General features: G+C 35.8%; 1 protein-coding gene across 11 annotated transcripts in view; it reads right to left on the reverse strand.

Annotated features, from left to right (window-relative positions):
- CNTLN (centlein) overlaps positions 1 to 20,632 on the reverse strand; it is a 365,528-nt gene that overhangs the window by 90,535 nt on the left and 254,361 nt on the right. For all 11 annotated transcript variants that reach the window (XM_031014894.3, XM_031014893.3, XM_063696349.1 and 8 more), the window contains 2 exons: positions 15,845 to 15,936; positions 9,012 to 9,547 (listed from right to left, as the gene is read on the reverse strand). In XM_031014894.3, the coding sequence (XP_030870754.3) occupies positions 9,012 to 9,547; positions 15,845 to 15,936 (628 nt within the window). The remainder of the gene's footprint in view (positions 1 to 9,011; positions 9,548 to 15,844; positions 15,937 to 20,632) is intronic.

The following is a 20,632-nucleotide window of genomic DNA, read 5'->3' on the forward strand; positions in this document are numbered from 1 at the left end:
ATCTCTATTAAAAATACAAAAATTAGCCGGGTGTTGTGGCACACATCTCTAGCCCCAGCTACTTGGGAGGCTGAAGCACGAGAATCGCTTGAACCCGGGAAGCAGAGGTTGCAGTGAGCCAGGATCACACCACTGCACTCCTGTCTGGGCAACAGAGCAAGACTCTGTCTTAAACTAAGAAGAAAATGTGTCTTTCAGTCTGTTTCTCTGGGAAAATCCTGACTAGGCCACCTCCCTACCTCCCAGTCCTACCTCCAAGGTTGAGATCAAGATTGAGCAAGTGAATCCAAGGAGGCAGTTTTCTGCAATATCATAGGGATATATAAGTCATTTTGTAAATCTAAGAATGGTAATATTGGTAAAAATATAATAGACAAAACCATACCTAAAATACTTAAAACTACTACAAAAAAAAAATTGATGCCTCCTCCATGATGGAAGAGGCCTACTGTAATCAACCTGACACTAAGAGACTGGTTGGTTTCCTCTGGAGAATGAAGCTTTTTTTTGGGATTTGCAATTGGTCTTTTTTGTGAACAGGCTGAATATTCAACAGTGCCAGTAGCCCAGTCACCAGACAAGTTTTGGTGAAAGAAAGTCAATTTTGTTCAAAAGCTTGCAAGGAAAAATTGGAAGATTAGTGGCAGGACACCTGTGCCATGTAGAAGCTATACCTGTTGCCATAGCCACTTTGTTCATGAACCCATTAAGCAAGCCCTCAGATAGCTGTGAAATAGGCAAGATCCATACAATGGGTCATTTTGTTCACAGAATGGGCTTTGTGTGTATCTCTTCCAAAAGGTCCATCCACGAACCTACCCACAGACCTTCCTGCCACCAATCTTCCACCAACCTCCCCACAGACCTCACTGTCACCAATCTTCCAACTTTTCCTTCCAAGTTTTTGATATACTGAAAAATGCCTCCTTTGACGCACTCCCTCAACATTGATCTCAATCTTCACTACTTTTTTTGGAGTGGGAGTGGGAAGTAGAGAGGTGGATTAGTCAGGGTTTTTCTGGAGAAATGGAACCAACAGGATGTATGCATGCACATATATATCTTTAGGAATTGGTTCATGTGATTGTAAAGGCTAGGAAGTCCAAATCTACAGTATGGCCCAGTAGGCTAGAGACTCAGGAGAACTAATGGTGTAGCTTCAGTCCAAATGCCAGCAGGTGGAAACCCAGGAAAGTCAATTTTCTAGTTCTAGTGTGAAGTCTGGCAGGCTAGAGACCCAGGAGAACTGATGGTGCAGATTAAATCTGAAGGCAATTTTCTGGAGAATTCCCTCTTGCTCACAGAGGCCATTCTTTATATTCTATTCAGGCCTTCAACAGACTAAATGAGGTTTATCTCCATTCTGGAGGACAATGTGCTTTATCCAAAGCTCACTGATTTAAATGTTAATCTCATCCAAAAACACTAACAAGTTGACACATAACCAACAGAGGGGGCTACTGTCCCTATAATTCAGTTTCTTTTCACAGTGTCATCCCCTCCACGTGGGACTTAGTTCAGTGAGGAAGTTCTGGTCTTTTGGTATAGATAGCTCATAGAAGAACTGTATTTTTCTTTTCTCCGGACACCAATTTTCTCTCTCTTGATACAGTGCAAGTCATACAGCTGTCGATGGCTGTCCCTACCTGTTCATATTTTGGGTTTGTCACTAATTCTATTGTAGATGCTATCCTTGAGATTTTGGCTATGCCTTCCTATTTGTTTTGTTTATTTTGATGGGGGATTTGTGGAAATAAAATATCTGCCACTGCTGCAGCCTCTTCCCAGTAGTACTAGCTTTTTGAATAGAAAACAGTTGTCAACAGAAATCGCATAGCCTTAGGTGTCCATATGTGGTTCTTGTCATGCTTGTCAGGCATTCCACATACCACCTCTGTCTGCTACAGACATATTCATAATCTTTGGTTCACTGAGTCATCTCCTCAAGCCATTAATATTTCCTGTCCATAGCACTGCCCATTTTCTATTGATGCGTCTTTTTATATAATTTGTAGATGATCTTTAAATCTTCTGGATATTAGTCCTTTACCTTCTTTATGTGTTGTAAATACCTTTTTCTTGTTAGTCATTTGACTTTTAACTCTTTTTATATATCTGTTATTATATAGATGTTTAAAGTTCTATTAATGCTTTTTCATATCTGGCTCTGTATTTTCATCTCTTGCTTAAGTATACTTCCTAGAGATGCTCCAAAGTTATAAACAAGTAATCTTGTAATTTCTTGTAATACTTTTAAAATTTTCATTGTTTCATTAAACCTCTAATCTAGGCCAAGCAAAATGGCTTGCACCTGTAGTCCAAATACTTTCTGAGGCCAAGGCAGGAGGATCACTTGAGACCAGAAGTTCAAAACCAGCCTAGGCAATGTAGCAAGATCTCATCTCTACAAAAAATTTGAAAAATTAGCCAGGCATGGTAGCACGTGCTGTAGTCTCAGCTCCTAAGGAGACTGAGGTAGAAGGTAGCTCGAGCTCAGGAAGTCGAGGATGCAGTGAGCCATGATTGTGCCACAGTACTCCAGCCTGGGAAACAGAGCTTGACTCCACGTCATTAAAAAAAAAAATCTCTATATGGATTTTGCTTTAATGTACCGTACTATATTAGGTAGTCAGACAATGAATATTATTTAATGATTCAAGAGATGTATTTGTTCACTTATTCTTCACAGTCTGCTATGTATATAGTCTGGTCCTCCATCAAAAACTTAACAACATGAAAGGAACTCTACTACTTTATCCTAAGATACTGTGTCAAGAGACTAACTATATGCAAAGTTCTATGGAATCTAGATCTACAGTAACCTAGGAATAAAATGCTAGGAACCTAAAGCAAGATTGCTATTTTCAGACAGTACAGACAAACCTATTTTTGATCAATTTAGTGGAGAACACAGAAGAATTAGGACTTCAATGAGGATCAAATGAAATGTATAGGTCATTAAAAAATAGCAGTATAAAAATTTCCAAGATTAAAAATCTTTGCAATCATAAAAGTAATGGTTCTACTAACTCTACTGAAAAAAATCTGGGTAGAATTAAAATCAGCTTGAAAAACAATTTTAGCTGAAACAAGTTTATGAAGAGATGTTCATGGAACCTTTGTGTGTGGAATCTATAAACAGCAACTATAAAATCTATAAAATGCAGGCCTAAAAAAGACCTGTACTCACAATTTGAAAAATAAATCTTTGTTATGTGAGACTACACTGTTTGACTGCAGAATTTTTCATATTCTTGACCACAACTGGGAATGAATGAATGAATTAACATATACATTTCACACATACATACAAATATGCTGAGGATGGGGTAAGGGGTGTTTCAGAGAGCCAAAAAAAATTCCTTTTAATAATAATAAACATACAGTACTGAACATGTTTTAGGTGCTATTTTAATGTTCTATCCTATTTCTTTCTCACAACATATCTATGAATATGATCCTATCATTATGCCTATTTTATGGATAATGAAATTGAAGCATAGACAGGTCAAATAGCATGCCTATGGTCACACAGCTAGAGGATGAGAGTTAGGATTTGAACAAAAGTAGTTTGGCAACAGATTCCATGTTCCTAATCCCTAAGATATACTCTAAATAATGGTACAGTTGGCCAGGCACAGTGGCTCACGCCTGTAATCCCAGCACTTTGGGAGGCCGAGGCAGGCAGATCACGAGGTCAGGAGTTCGAGACCAGCCTGGCCAACATGGTGAAACCTCATCTCTACTAAAGATACAAAAAATTAGCTGGGCATTGTGGTGTGCGCCAGTATTCCCAGCTACGCAGGAGGCTGAGGCAGGAGAATCGCTTGAACCTGGGAGGTGGAGATTGCAGTGAGCCGAGACCACGCCATTGCACTCCAGCCTGTGTGACAGGGTAAGACTCCATCTCAAAAATAAATAAATAATGGTAGAGTTGTGTTGGGGAGAAAAAATATGTTTCTTTTATCCAACTTATGTTCTTGGCTGAGACACCGTAAAAAATGCAGATTAGCAAAAGAAAACCAAACCAATGTATTTAATATAAGTTTTACATGACAAGGGAGCCTTCATGAGGAAATGAGGACCCAAAGAAACGGTTACATGCGAGGTTTGATGAAAAATAGAAAGTCATGGGAAAATGTGGTAAGACAAAAGAGTATGAGCTAAGCATAGTAAACTGGGGGACACTTAGTGTGGCTGTTCATTCAGATTCATCTTGGTGTTCCTCTGTCTTTTGAGATAAGGACGTTCCTTTCCTCTGGTATAAGGAAGCCACCTCTCATGTGAGGATCTTATAATCTCTTTCAGGGGAGAAGGTCACAGAGTCATTCTAGCACCTGCCATTTTTCAAATTCCTTCAACTATATTTTGGGAGGAGTATGTCCTGAACCCCATCAGTTGTTATCATCTGTTTACAAAAGGTGGTAATGTGAGTGAATATGCTGCTTTATAAAATGGAAGGAAGATGGAAAGGGCTTTAGCACTAAGGTTGAAAACTTTAAAAGGATCAAAATGCCATATTCCTGAAGCAAAAAGAAAAAGAAAAGTCAAAGAGCATCAGTTTCTTGTAAAATAATTTTGAATGAGAATAAAATGCACTAGTAGGGAGAGACATGAAGTCAGACAGGCTAAATACATAGAATCATGAAAGTTTATGTTGTGTTTGAGAAATGTGACCAGGCAGTTAAATAAATAACTTAATGATAAGAGAAAACAGAAGTAGAAAGTATGACTGTAGGGATGGAAAAAAATGATTTTCCCTCTAAGTTCTCATTTGAGACCCCTGTAACAAAAGACAGATTAACAAGTGAAAAACAAGTATATTAACATGTGTATCACACATATAATACATGGGACTACGTGGAAGTGAGTAGCTCAAAGAGGTGGCTTAGAACTCCAGTTTATATAGCATCTTCAGCAAAGAACAACAACTATTTAAAGAAGTGATAAGGGAAAGGAAAGGACTTGCGTCCCAAGGAACAGCAAATTGTAGGAAGGCAAATATGTGGAAAACTAATGTAGATGAAGGCTAGTTGGTAAAATGTGTTAACGTAGCTTCCTCTGGTACTATCTCCAGGCTCATTAGGGACTCAAGTTGTCTCCAGTGATTAGTTTTTATCCCTTTTTGGCAGAGAGGGAAGAAGGAATACCTTTGTAAATGTATGTACTGCTTTTAGCGGGAGATAAGAGAGCTTTTCTTGTAACTGCTTTTTCTGAACTGGCTTCAGTTTGAAATAATTCTTATGCCAAAATTGCTTATTTTGGTATGGCATGTTTTGCAACCCTTTATAATCTCCTCAATAAATTCTTATTTCTCTGCTTCTGAAACCATGCCTCAAAGAGTTAAAGAAACCAATGATAAACAGAAATTCTTGAGTTTGCAGGCGGCAAATAAAAAAGAAACAACTTAATGATAAAAAAGAAACAACTTAATGAAACTCCCTCTGCTTATGAGATAAAAGAACTAGCTGAAATCAATTGGAACCAATGTGGCTGACTGGAGTCTGCACAGAATGAGCTTGCTGATGTCACAGACTGAAATTCCACTGCATGTTTCATACTATCCCAGAATTGCATATGCAACTTATGATAGCATGAAGAGATAACCACTCAAGGACTTTGCAGATCTCCCCTTTCCTTTCACCAATCACCTATTAATCTCAGAATTCCCCCTCCCCCCATCACTTTCTAAAAATACTGCTTTGAGGCCAGCCTGGGAGACAGATCTGAGCTTGACACTCCTGTCTCCTTGTGAGTCAACTTGCAATATAAAGCTTTTCTTTTCTCAAAAACCCAGTGTCATAGTATTGACTTCTAGCATAAGGCAACGAGCCCCTTTTATTCAATAACACTACAAACTTCACTTCTCTTTCTTTAATTTGCTTGGAATACTGAAATTCTATTTTTCTTCTTGAAGATATAAACACCTCCTCCTGATAAAACCCATCACTGAAAAGGCATGCTCTTGTAAATACTATTCAACTATGGGAAATAAATACTGATAAGGTGATAATCATATGATATAGTATTTTATATATACAAAATTATATATATACATACTATTTTTTCAATATCGAAGTAACTCTTATATTTTTGTCTATAAAAATCTAAAAGAAAGAATCTTCTGAAGTCCCTAAAGCTCTATTGCAAGAATTTCTAGCCGTTTGAGAATTCTTTGCAGCTGAGTGACTCTTGAAGGCATTCTGTCAGGCAGGAAATGTAACACTAATCATGGTGTAAAATTGAGTTTTACTGCTAAATAACACAAATGACAATCCTATATTTTAAGAGATATTGTATGATATGTCTCTCAAAGTATGTGACCTTGTGCACATGCACTAATGTCAGAGGTGCTTGAAACAGAGCAACTCCATCTTGAATAGGTGCTGGGTAAAATAGGGCTCAGATCTGCCGGGAGGCATTCCCAGTAAGTTAGGCAATCTAAGTCACAGGATGAGATAGGAAGTCGGCACAAGATACAGGTCATAAAGACCTTGCTGATGAAACAGCCTGCAGTAAAGAAGCCGGCGAAAACCCACCAAAACCAAGAAGACAGTGATCAGAGTGACCTCTGGTCATCCTCGCTGCTATTCTCCCACCAGTGCCATGACAGTTTACCAATGCCATGGCAACGTCAGGAAGTTACCGTATATGGTCTAAAAAGGGGAGGCATGAATAATCCACTCCTTGTTTAGCATATAGTCAGGAAATAACCATAAAAATGGGCAACCGCAGCCCCTGGGGACTGCTCTGCCTATGGAGTAGCCATTCTTTTATTCCTTTACTTTCTTAGTAAATTTGCTTTCACTTTACTCTATGGACTTGCCTCAAATTCTTTCTTGCGTGAGATCCAAGAACCCTCTCTTGGGGTCTGAATTGGGACCTCTTTCTGGAAACACTAATATGATAAAATTAAAAAAGTATATTAGTGAATTACCTAACTATTGATTATTTATTCATACATACATATTTGCACATAAGTAAATGGCACCACTTTATTTTGAATAGTGTGGTAGTACCAAGTGGTTAAGACAGAATTAGTAGCTAGCACTAGAATTTCCTTGAAGACATAGAGGAATAATGAGATATGAAGATAACGCTTAGTGGGTGTGAAGTAAGTTTTCACCTCTAATTGCTATTGAGAGAAGGAAAGAAGAACCTCGGTAACACCGAAATGGGAATGCAGATTTGGTCCTTTGGCCTTTCCTTCATGAATATGTTTTTTGAGTTTCTTTAACTGCCTGAGGACAAGGGGCTTGAGTAGATGATGTTTAAAAACAGTGTTTTTCAAACTTGTCTGCACATTGGATTCAACAGGGAAACTTGAAAAAATACTTAGGCCTGTATCCCACTCCAAAGGTTATAATTTAATTTGTCTGGGGTGTGACCTAACCTTTGGAATTTTTATAAAACCTCCAGGTGCTTCTAATATGCAAACAAGTTTGGGGACCACATTTTAAGGTAATTTTCAGTTCTATGGCTGTGATTAGGAAAAGTATCCGGAGGCATCCCAAATCTAAAACAGAATCACTATTAGGGATTTAAAAACAAAACAAAATAAAAAACTAGGGAAAATCAAGGACATATGTCATTATAAAACAAGGCAGAATTTTTAAAATTATGGCAAATTGGGCAATTTGTTAGCAATTATGGCAACACCGAACTTCCCTACTGTCTAGATGTAAAAAAGAGGTGTTCTATCATTCGTCTTTGTGGTTTTGTTACAAGAAAGGGTCCTGATCCAGACCCCAAGAGAGGGTTCTTGGATCTCGCACAAGAAGGAATTCAGGGCGAGTCCACAGTGCAAAGTGAAAGCAGTTTTTTAAGAAAGTAAAGGAATAAAAGAATGGCTACTCCATAGACAGAGTAGCCCTGAGGGGTGCTGGTTGCCCATTTTTATGGTTATTTCTTGACAATATGCTAAACTAGGAGTGTATTATTCATGCCTCCCCTTTTTAGACCACATAGGGTAACTTGCTGATGTTGCCATGGTATTTGTAAACTGTCATGGCGCTGGTGCGAGTGTAGCAGTGAAGACAACCAGAGATCACTCTTGTGGCCACCTTGGTTTTGGTGGGTTTTGGCTGGCTCCTCTACCATAACCTGTTTTATCAGCAAGGTCTTTATGACGTTTGTTTTGTACTGACCTCCTATCTCATCCTGTGACTTAGAATGCCTTAACCATCTGGAAATGCAGCCCAGTAGGTTTCAGCCTCATTTTACCCAGCTCCTATTTAAGATGGAGTTGCTCTGGTTCACAGGCCTCTGACAGTTTTACTGATGTGTTTCAAGTGCATATATGAATGTATAGCCTGGGGTAAGAGAAAGAAGCATTATAGATTTTTAGTATCCTCCTGTTGCTGTTCACTAGGGGTACATATCTTAAGACTAGGAATCTTTAGAGCTATAACTTTAAAGAACTAATTTTTAACCACCATTCAATTAAAGTTAATACAATGACTTTGCATAATACATACATAAAATAATTAGTGAAGATGGTTCTTAATTTAAAGGATGTTAAACAGCTTGTAGACATCTGGTAACAAGCTGAAATGGGTCATTCAAAATTTATCTAACTAAATTAAGGGGGAAAATTGTTTCTCCTCCCAGGTTGGTATGTCACAAGATAACTAAACCGACTTAGTAGGCTTGCCTGGGAATCCTTAGCTGTCAGTGGTGAATATGCAAAGGGCCAGCAAATTAAATCAACCTGCCAAACTGTCAATTTCAAGCCTCATGACTGCATGAAAATAGCATCACTGAAAGAAATCAAGCATTGCCTTCTTTTGGGTTTCCTGGCACCTATTCAAGTACTCATGCAGTTGTGGCTAATTTTGCATGCAAATTTCAGTCAATAAGCTCAGAACAAGACCTCCCAAGATATTTCAAAGGATCTGACAGTATTTTTTCTGAATACCAAATCAACAGTAGTTGAAATTCAATCTCCATTTGCTAGTGCTTTACATATGCACAGTGTCCCCACCACAGAGCTAAGTTAATGAGAGCCTTACCTGCTTTCACTCACATCCTCCCAGCCGTCCTTGCTGAGGTTCTCAAATACATTGCTCATAACCTTGATGGAGTGATTGAGAACAGTGTGGTGACGACCCACAGAGCAATTTTTCTTCGCAGCTTTAAATTTAACCTTGGTCATAGTTGTCTTACAATCATATCGTCCAGATCTCACTTCCATGGTGGCCATCTCGGATTTAGCTTTGTCTGCTGACTGGTGTGATTTTTCCATTGGGTTGATTAGCTCTTCATTTTCATTTCTCAACGCATTAGCTTCTGCCACTTGTCTCCTCAGGGAAGTGACTTCTGTCTCCAGCTCACTGATTTTTACTTGAAGTTGAGTATTTTCTTTTTCTACATCTTTACTCCCCTTTATTATCTGTTCTAGCTCTTTTTCTCTGGTCTCTGTATCTTCTTGTTGCTGTTTTAAGAGGGATTTCAGAAAATCATTTTCTTTCATTAATTTTTTATTCCCTTCTTTTAATTTTCTCGACCTTTTCTCAAAAGATTTCAGCCGATTTTCCAACTCAATGACCTAAAGGAAAGAGTTTATTCTTTTAAGAATCCAAAAACCATAATCTACTATACTTGATTATCATTTCTAACTTATGAAATAAAAATTACATTTAGCACAAGGACAAAATAAATATAAAGTACTTAATTTCTAGATAATTCTAACGCAGTGCAGATGAATACATTCAAAAATGCAATAATGTATCTGTTGAATAAAGGACAGATGGTAAAAGAAGGTAAAATTCTACACAGTGACAGAACTAAGTATGCTAATAAACTGCAGTGTCTTCTGAGATCATAAGTGCCTTGGCTATATATTCTATTCATTGTGGAAAAAATATTTCAGAGAAAAATAATATACACAAATGTCTAAAAGTAGATAAACTGTAATAATAAATAACTTTTTTTCAATATTCGACAATCATATGAAAAAGGAATGACAATATAAAGTAATCTACTGAGGCTGCTTTTTTTCTAAATTAGAAAAATGTAATTTTAGTAGTCATGTGGTCCTCAGTTTATGTGATAAGGGAACAGTTTACTAAATAATAAAGTCTAACAATTTTAAATTATAATGATTTCAAGGTTGCACATAAATTAAAATTTTCCCATTTATTTCAATAAACAATGCTTGTGTTATAGGACATAGCAATGGTAACACACATTTCTTAATCTTAAGGAATTTCAAAATTATTTGAAAAGATCAACACCTGCATACATAAACCTAATAAAGGATAAAATCTAAGTATCATAAGTCTGGGCAATTAATTCTAATTCATAATTTCAAACATTTCATGGAGGAGTTGACTTACATTTAGATCTTATTAATAATAAGTGTTATTGTTTGTAAAGTACATTTTACTATTTACAAAATTGTTTCAAAAACATGATCAACATGATCTCTTCTGACCATCTCAAAACGTGAGGTATGTAGAACCAACAATTATCTTTCCAGACAGGAAAGAGAGGTTCTGAAAACTTAAATTTCACAGAGGTAAACTTTTCTGGGATTCAACTGGGATCCAAATTCAGGATTTTGTGCCCTTCCCACTATTCAACAAGGCATATGAGAAAGAAAAATTACTCAGACGTGTATGGAAAATGAACAAAGATTTGGAGTCAAGAAAAAACTGGAGACAAGCAAAACAATCTAAATGACTGAAAAAGTATATGAACTCATTTTTACTTTTAAAACAAAATTCTTCAAAGAGAAACATGTTTGATATACTGACAACTCCAATGGTCTGAATACTTGTGTCCCTCACAAAATTCATATGTTGAAACCTGTTCACTAGTTTGATGGCATGATGAGGTGGCGCCTTTGGAAGGTGATTGGATCATGAGGGTGGGGCCCTCATGAATGGGATTAGTGCTATTATAAGAGATCCCAGAAGCTAGCTAGCACCTTAGACCATGTGAGGACACAGCAAGAAGGCACCATCTATGAACCAGAAAGAGAGTCCTCACAAGACACTGAATCTCAGATCTTGGACACTTGGATCTTGGACAACAAATTTCTATTGTTTATAATCCTCTCAGTTTTAGCATTTTTTACAGCCGACTGAGGAGACTAAGACAACAACCAATGATTCAAAATAATAATACTCCAGAAATATACAAGATAAAACATACATATTCTTAACACTTTCCAGTTTACTAAACTTTACTTGTAATAGTGAAGATGTAAATTGTTTCCTAAACATGAATTTCAGTCATGTCTGATTTACACATCCTTCTATATTACCCTTTTTTTTTTAATGTTCAACCTCTTTCATTTAAATCAACATTAATTTACTAAGTGACTACACTATCCTGGGGCATGGGTATTTCTCAACACAGTATGAAGAATCTCACCTAATTTTAATCACTTCTATTCCATGGTATGATATATTAACCTAATATTGGACCTATGTCCTTAAAGGACCTACTCATGACCTGGAATAAAGGTATCTGAAAAATTTTGTCTCAAGCTATTGTAGACTTCTGCATATTTCTGTGAAAGAGATTGTATTGTTCCTTCTCAATGTAAACACTTTATTGGGGAGCTGATTAATATGACAAAAAATACAGTGTTCAAGAAAAAAATCTATGCCAGAATCCTTTTTACATTTTCCAAATCACTCTACCTCTAAATTTTATTGAAGGAGTTTTAATCACTGCCCAAATCAGCATACTTTTCATAAATATATTTTAAAATACTTTTGCATATTAAATTCCAAAGGGGAGTGAGTAAAACATACTCTACTTTTTAAATACATATTTGATACAAGTAAGTAATTACACTTCCTTTGAGTCAAGATCTCACTTTACTGCCCAGGCTGGAGTGCCATGGCTCGATCATGGTTTTTCAGCCTTGACCTCCTGGGCTCAAGTGATCCTCCCACCTTAGCCTCCCAAGGAGCTGGGACCAGAGGCATGCACCATCACACTTGGCTAATTTTTTATTTTTTGTAGAGATGGGGTCGCATTGTGTTGCCTTGATTGGTCCACATTTTTTTTTAAACAGTGACTTTGGTGATACAAAAATATTATTAAGAAGCAGTATGTTTTAGGGGAAATAGAATTTTGAATCAGGTCTATATCTCACTTCCAACTCTACTTGCTTTAGCTGGTAAAATATTTAAGTTATTTTACCTTTAGTTTCCTCATATGTGAAATGAGGATAGTAATACCTACACCTTGCAGTTTTGTTGGGAGTATTAAATGTGATCATAAACCATAATTCCTGACAGACAGTAAGTAGTAAACAATTTATTATCATTATCATTGTTACTGTTTCTATTATCATTCTATTATCATTCTATCATTCTATTATCATTCACCTTAACATCTACCTAATAAAACTGCTAACTAAAATATAATTACTTGTGCTGAATAGTCTGAATTAGCCATTAAATCAGCTGTATATTTCAATTAAATTATGTTATAAACAAATATAACAAATAAACATCTTAAATTTGAGATTCCAATTCTGGAAATTAGCATTTTTTTTTCTGTTGACTGAAATCCATTTAAGTTTGGGGACAACTCATTAAAATTTTACATACGTTGGGGCTCAGAATACAACACACCAAAGTATGCCACTTTGGCTTGCCAAGTACCTTGAATTGAAGGTCACTGGAAGTGCCTCAGAAGCAAGATCTCCTGCCCTCCTGTCACCCTCCCCTTTTTCTCGCGTAAAGGAAGTCATATCAAACATAATTCCTCTTCCCTAAGGCAGGTCATACAAACTAGAACTCCTCTCCCCAAAAGCAAGCCATAAAACCAAGAAAGGTCACTTTCTTCCTTCTCAGTTCTGCCTTGAAGACTTTCATTCCAGAGGGGTCCTGTCCTATACCCAGGGAGGAAGGAAGTCTACGCAGAGGGCAAGAAGAATCTGAGCAGACACGCCTTGCTTGGTTTGCCCCTCCCTAACCTATTACCATAGACTTATCCTTTTGTACAGATACATTTCTACATGGCTATCCTTTCTTTATCAAACCTAAGCACATAAATAGACAGTTTTCTCTGGGTCTTTGTTTTTGAAGTGTCCTGTGGCACATAAAACTTTGATTAAATAAATGTTATGTATTTCTTGTGTTAACCTGCCTTTTATTATAGGAGTGTCAACTGTGGCCCTTATGATAGGTGAGGAAAGATGCCACAACTTTCCACCCCTATATACATACCAATTGAAGATGTCTGTGGTTTTAAGGTCTGTTAACTTCCTAATATGAATGTATGTTTAATCATGAGAACTGGTCAAAATTATTTAAATTTAAAATGGAGGACAAATAACAAAACAGAGACACTACTTCTAAACACTTTGAAAAGGGAAAATCCATAGCACTTATTAAAGTGTTATTCAAGGTATACTCTCAAAAATTGTTAAACTGATTTTAGTCCTTCAAAAATAGAAAAGTAAATTTTAATACATATTTGAGAATGAAAGTCTGGGGAACTGTTACAAGTATTCAATTTGTGGGTTATAATTCAGCTCAAGCCCATATTTTCTTATAGTACTGAACATTTACAATAATATACCAAATAGATGGCTCTTTTCAGGCTGGGTGCGGTGGCTCATGCCTGTAATCCCAGCACTTTGGGAGGCTGAGACAGGCAGATTACTTGAACCCAGGAGTTGGAGACCAACCTGGCCAACATGGTGAAACCTCATCTCTACAAAAAACACAAAAATTAGCCAGGCATAGTGGCGCACACCTGTAGTCCCAGTTACTTGGGAGACTGAGGCACGAGAATCGCTTGAACCTGGGAGGCAGAGGTTGCAGTGAGCCAACACTGCCCACTGTACTCCAGCCTGGGCGACAGAGCAAGACTCTGTCTCCAAAAAAAAAAAAAAAAAGAGGCTCTTTTCAAAACTGAAATAAAATGCCTGATATTATGAAGCTATGAAATGTGTATATTAGTTTGCTAGGTTTGCCATAATAAAGTATAACAGAGTAGGTGACTTAAACAACAGAAATCTATTTTCTCACATTCCTGGAGTCTAGAAGTCCAAGATCAAGGTGTCAGCAGGGTTGGTTTCTTCTGAGGCCTTTCTCCTTGGCTTGTAAATGGCTATCTTTTCCCTGTGTCTTCACATGGACTTCCCTCTGTATTTGTCTGTATTCTAATTTCCTTTTTTTAAATAAAGACACCGGTCATGTTGAATTAGGGCTCACCCTAATAGCCTTACTTTAACTTAATTACCTCTTTAAGGACCCTATCTCCAAATACAGCCACATTCTGAGATAATACAGCTTAGGACTCTTAATATATATAAATGTGGGGGACAGAACACAATTCTGCCAATAACAATGTGAAATGTTAATATATTATTTTCAAAATAATCTGCATATATGTTTCATTTCTACTATATACAAATATTGTTTTCATCTTATTACTATTTTTTAAATTTTGAGTGAGTTTCATATATAACCTTTTAAAATAACGAAACTCAAACATGAGGAATTAACTTGTGCTTGATAAAACTACATTAGGTAAATATAAAAAATAGTATACCAACTTGACATATGGTACAATGAAAATAATTTATATTGGTTGTTCAGGTCTTAAAATGGATGTCTGGATCTACTATTGTAGCATTCATTTATGGCAGATGGAATGAAATAATGGCTTTCTTCAGGGTTTCTACCCTAAGGCAAGAAATAGTAGCATAGTATTACATATCCATAGATACAAAAATTATATAAAACCTGGCAAATAAAAATATTGTTCTGAAAAAAAGATGATAAGCTAGTGTGAACTGTATGACATCCTAGCTGGTAGTGCATAGATTAATTCAATTAATCATTTTACCTAAAGATAAATGAATGTAAGCATTTCTAGTTCTCTGTGTTACTATGTTAACTTGGTATGTGTCATTCAGTAATAATGAGATGACAGCCTTTGTGACCTGACAAGTGTTAGAAGTATGAACAATCACATCATCTGCTGTAAATCACTAGATTTCCTACAAGTCAATTCAGAGATGCAACAATATATAAGTAACTATGTTAATATTTTTGTTTATATATTTGTACATTTTCAGCTTTATCTAAGTATTAAGGTTCTGTAAAAAACTAAAATCAATCTAATGTAGCCAAATGACAATCACAAGAACAAACTATTTAAAGATTATTTTCTTTATAACAAAGTGTTAATAATTAGATCCACTTAATTGAACTTGATAACAATGTATTTATTTATAAAATGCAAATTGAGTATAAAATTATAAAGGTAAATATTAATATTTTAAAACAGTATTTTACTATTAATGATAGACATGTTATAATATGACTAAGGTTTACATGGATGATCTTATTAAAACAAAATGCTGTAGTAAATTATACTGGTATAAATTTTTATCTAAAATAAGATGAGTCACGTATATTTTCATGTTTAACATTAAAACTATAAACATATTACCATTTTACTGTGGTAAAACTATAACTATAATCAGTATTTTAGATCAAATATTATAAATCTCTATATTTGTGGAAGTACAGCAGAGTCTTATTAAAATATATTTTAAACTAAGCTATAACTAACATGCACATATAGTCTACATTTCTATAATTTCTATTTTTCTCATTCTCTCCATTTCACCTTTTGAAAATAATGTTAATCTACGTCAATGGAAGCACAAGTGTTTACACATTCATTTCACTAACATTGATTTTTTTTACCCCATTTTAGCAAGCCAATGATTTTGAATTATGAATTTAAATTAAGGATTCACACAAGGTTTACATTTATAAGCCCTCGTTTTAAAATATAATCCTTTATGTTAAAATTCAGATTTAACTTGCTCAGCTCAATATCTTAAAGATTAGACTACCTTCTGTAATGTCTGCTCCAACATTTCTTTTCCATTCTTCTCTGGAGTACTCCTCTTGACCTCATCATCCTCACCAGATCTAAAGAGCTGTTCTGGTAGAGAATAAATAATATATTATGATACCACGTGTACTGCTGAAATACTGTCCTGTCATTTTAAGAAAAAGGGTTCTATGGTTTTTCAACTGTGAATAATCTAGGCTATTTTCTTGTCAAGCATTTGGCCAGTAACTAAACAATGACCCTTTTCAAGATTTTTAGCAACATAATTATGTATCTTTGTAGTGCCACCTTTTTTTTTTTTTTTTTTTTTTTGCAGTATAAGATTTTTCAAAAGTACAATAGATCTTCAGGTTAACAATGCTACACTTTTATTCCTATTTTCATTCTTTTGTAGACTATTCCCCCTTTGCCTTAAAAGCAGAATTCATTGCCTTTTTATCTACACAGTCACTACTAGTTTTGTTCTCTGGATCTTGTTCCCTGCCAGGAGGATCACAGTGATTGCTGAACAAAGCAAACAGTAACAGAATTAGGGTGGATTGAAATCGTTAACACCCCCTACCACAACCTTTTTTTCAAGTGAAAGATCATGCACTGGGTGAAGTAAACCATACAAATCACTCTTCTAGAAATACTGTGACTTCATAACAAATAGAAAGATAGGTATATGGGTGAGGTTATAGCTACATATCATTCCTACACTAGCTATACATTTGACTGCCAAAACCTTGTCAACCAAGCCAAAACCTACAAGTAACTTAACAACCTTAAAGAAAAAACAAAGTCATAAAACTTCAGTTAATACTAAAATCAAAATATATCAAATCCTATAAATAATTTTTTTCTTATCAAATAAATTACTATGACAAATTTTACTAACATTTTCTTAGTGAATTAATTCTGGAATATAACATTTCTTAAGGAATAAAAAGGGGACAAAAAAGAATATATAAAACTAAAAGGATATATATCTGTGTTAGCCTGAGATTATTTTGCTTTAAAGTATGCTTGGCTGCTGTAGGTCAGTGTAAAACTTTGATTTCTCAACAAAGGAAAAAGAAAACAATATTATTCTCTGTAGAGTAGAAATCCTCCTGGTATAAACAGTGACTAACAAGTTTGTTAGAGTGAATTAGGCATTTCTTTTGTCTTTGAAAAATGACATACCCAATTAAAACTTCTGTACTTATGAAATAAATAGAACAGTATCCTAAGGATAATAAAAGCTAGGATAGGTAGAATTTGCCACCTGGGGAATAAGTACCTTTACCTTGATAATAATCTATCAGTTCCCAAGTTTCTTCTTCTAGTCCCCTAACACCATGGTGCTGAATTCATTTACAACAATCTTTCAGCAGTATAGAAATAATATGCAAATACAATTCATCCTTTCTAGTCATTTAAATATCTGTTATACTTCTGAGTGAAATATTTCATCTTAAAAATAATAGTTCTATATTCAAAGAGCATGGGATGCCAACAATAGCTAAATACTTCCAATAAAGTAAATGGTGAAGACTGATTTAAAAATGAATTTGTCTGCTGCTTGTTTGCTCCTGGATGTGTGTGAGGTCCACTGGTAGATTGGCTAACCATGTTCACCTGTACTTATCTGCTGAAGTTTGTTTCTCCCCTTCACCGGTTTATACGGAACGCTCAAGAAGATAAGCTCACGCCATGGAAAGAAACAAGGATCCAATTTTCTGGCCCTTGATTCTCTTTCTCTTCAAGGATCTCAGAATTTGGGAAATAAGCCAACAAGACCTAGTTAGAAATACACACTCCTATTTCTTTCCTATGGTAGATGTGAGCATATGCTTCACTTTACTGGAGATTTATTTTTGATATTTTAGTTTTAAATGCTTTATTTTTACTAGTATAAACATTAATTCTAATTTATATTCTTTCTCAGGAGTTTCTTCTCTCCATTTTTTCTTTTTCTCATTAACCTTTAATTTTGCTTATTCATAGTTATTTAAGAGCTTAGTATATTCTATTTTCTATATTTTTTCTTTTAATCCTCTTGGCTTAAATAATTAATATAAAGTTTTCTGCAATCTTTTACTTTGTATTCTTTTAGATTCTTTCTTTTAATTAATTTAACAAATGATTTGAAAAATCTATTATCATTGTTTTTTCCCTGATCTTAATATGAAGCTTCATACAAAAAGTTTCTTAAAGGTCTGTTTGTGATTATATCAATTTGAGAGAGTAAGAAAGGAAAATAAAAACTTATTGTATGGGCAATTTCCTAAAGAATATTGCTATTTTTATTTCACTTTTAGAAAAAGAAAATGAGAATCATAGTGGGTAGGTTTTACTTCAGAAGGTACTTGTGATACAATAAGAAACACATACAGTCGTTCCTGTTCCAGGGACCTTCCTGAGATACCTAAATCCAACCATGCTCAAGTCCCTGATGTAGCATTTGCAAATCACCTATGCACATCCTCCTGTATAGTTTAAATAATCTCTATATTACTTATAATAACTAATACAATGTAAATGCTATGTAAATATTGTTATACTACATTGTTTAGGGAATAACAAGATAAAAAGTCTATACATGTTCAATACAGATAAAATTTTTTTTCAAATATTTTTGATCTGCAGTTGGTTGAATCCAGGGATGTGGAACCCGTGGATACAGAGGGCCCACTGTATTTGGATTTTGTCCCCAGTTCCTGAAACATAGTTTCTAAAACCTTTGGAATTTCTTGAGTAATAGGACCATCTTTTGTTATTACAAGCAAAGCATAACAAGCTCCTTTCAACCATACCAGAGTTTATGCTTAATAAGATGATTCCTGGTGAGCCCCTAGATAGGTTCAAGATGAGGACTGGCTGCAAGAGGAGGCAACCGTGTGATTAGATGGTTTTAACATCCAGCCCCACCACCAGGCCTCTGCAGAGGGGAGAGGAAATGGAGACTGAACTCAGTCACCAATGGCCAATGATTGAATCAACGATGGCTACTTAATGGAAGCTCCATAAAAAACTCTGTGGAGTTTGGAGAAATTCCAAGTTGGTGAACACATTGAGGTGCTGAAGGTGGCATGCTCAGAAAGGACATGAAAGCTTCCTGTTCCTTCCTCCATACCACGAACTATGCAACTCTTCTATTTGGCTGTTCCTGAGTTGTATCCTTTATAATAAACAAGCAATAGTAAATAGAAAACTTTTTTGAGCCATTCTAGCAAATTAACAAATCTGAGGAAGGGCTCCTGGGAACCCCCAATTTAAACTCAGTTGGTCAGAAATACAGGTGGAAACCTGGGACTTGTGACTGGGATCTAAAATGAAGGCAGTCCTGTGGGACACAGTCCTTAATCTGTAGGGTCTGCACTAATTCTAAGTAGCTAGAATTGAACTGAATTGCCCAATTGGAGTTTGGAGAAGCAATGAGTTAGTTGTTGGGTGGAAGAAAAAAACCTATAAAAGTGGTGTCAGAAGTATTGTGAGTAAAAATAACTCTGAACACTGTTTCAGATAAGTGAACTGGGGATAAATAGGCAATAATCAGCAAGACCTGCCATGAAAAAGTTTTTGGTTTTTGTGTTAATTAAAAATTGTTGTCTTAGGCAAAATAAAATCAGATCAGCCAACTATAATTAGAACCCATCTCCTCTGAGAAGTAACCATAAGCCAATGAAAACTAAAGTCCCATTTCTGATGAATGAAATGGCAAGAAATAAATCCTGTTTCTGATGAGTAGGAGAGAATTTCAATCATTTGATATGACTGTTATACTTGGCACCTCTTTCTGGAGACCTAGACCATCCCCTTTGAGTTTACCTGGGCAGGAGGCCTGGGAAGAATCTATTCAATCAGTGAAAATTCAAAGACAATTAGCCCATTTTTGTTACCAGCCACAAATATTCTAAAAAGAAAGTTACCAGGACGATGTAACTATCTTTTTCTAGGACGAGAGGTAGGAAAACAGAAGGATAAGTAGTTTTTTTTTTTTTCATTTTATTTACTGTAAATTACACCCAATAAATAGGCTTCCTTGCCTTAAAAATAAAATGTCTTTAAGCTGGGGACTTGATGGACTCGATCCTATTAGCTCGCTGGATGAATCAGGGGAATTTGAACATGCTATCTTTAATTCCTCTAGCTAGCTTGAAAGCCATGTGTAACACCCTCTTTTTATTTTATGCTATTCCTTAAGCCCACACTTTTAAAATATTTTAGACTGTTTATTTTCTACTTCCAAGTGCTTCATTATATTTTAATTTCGATCTTTATATTTAAATGAATTAGCTTTGTGAAGTTTAACACTGTAACTGTGTTTCTGATTTCATATAAATTTCATGTTACGTGCCGGGCAAGGTGGCTCACGCCTGTAATCCCTGCACGTTGGGAGGCCGAGACAGGCGGATCACGAGGTCAGGAGATCGAGACCATCCTGGCTAACATGGTGAAACCCCATCTCTACTAAAAATAAAAAAAAATTAGCCGGGCATGGTGGCAGGCGCCTGTAGTCCCAGCTACTCGGGAGGCTGAGGCAGGAGAATGGCGTGAACCCAGGAGGCAGAGCTTGCAGTGGGCCGAGATCACGCCACTGCACTCCAGCCTGGGTGACAGAACAAGGCTCCATCTCAAAAAAAAAAAAAAAAAAAAAAAATTCATGTTACGAACTTCTTTTGTTTCAATTTACTTTAATATTTCTCTATATTCCTAATACTCCTTTGGCTTGTTTTAAAAATAATTTTTTTAATTTTAAAATTCCCATTTTTTTTTAAGACAGGGTCCTGCTGTATCACCCAGGCTGGAATGCAGTGGC

Source organism: Gorilla gorilla, chromosome 13, assembly GCF_029281585.2.
Source record: "Gorilla gorilla gorilla isolate KB3781 chromosome 13, NHGRI_mGorGor1-v2.1_pri, whole genome shotgun sequence".
Classification (NCBI taxonomy): Eukaryota; Metazoa; Chordata; class Mammalia; order Primates; family Hominidae; genus Gorilla; species Gorilla gorilla.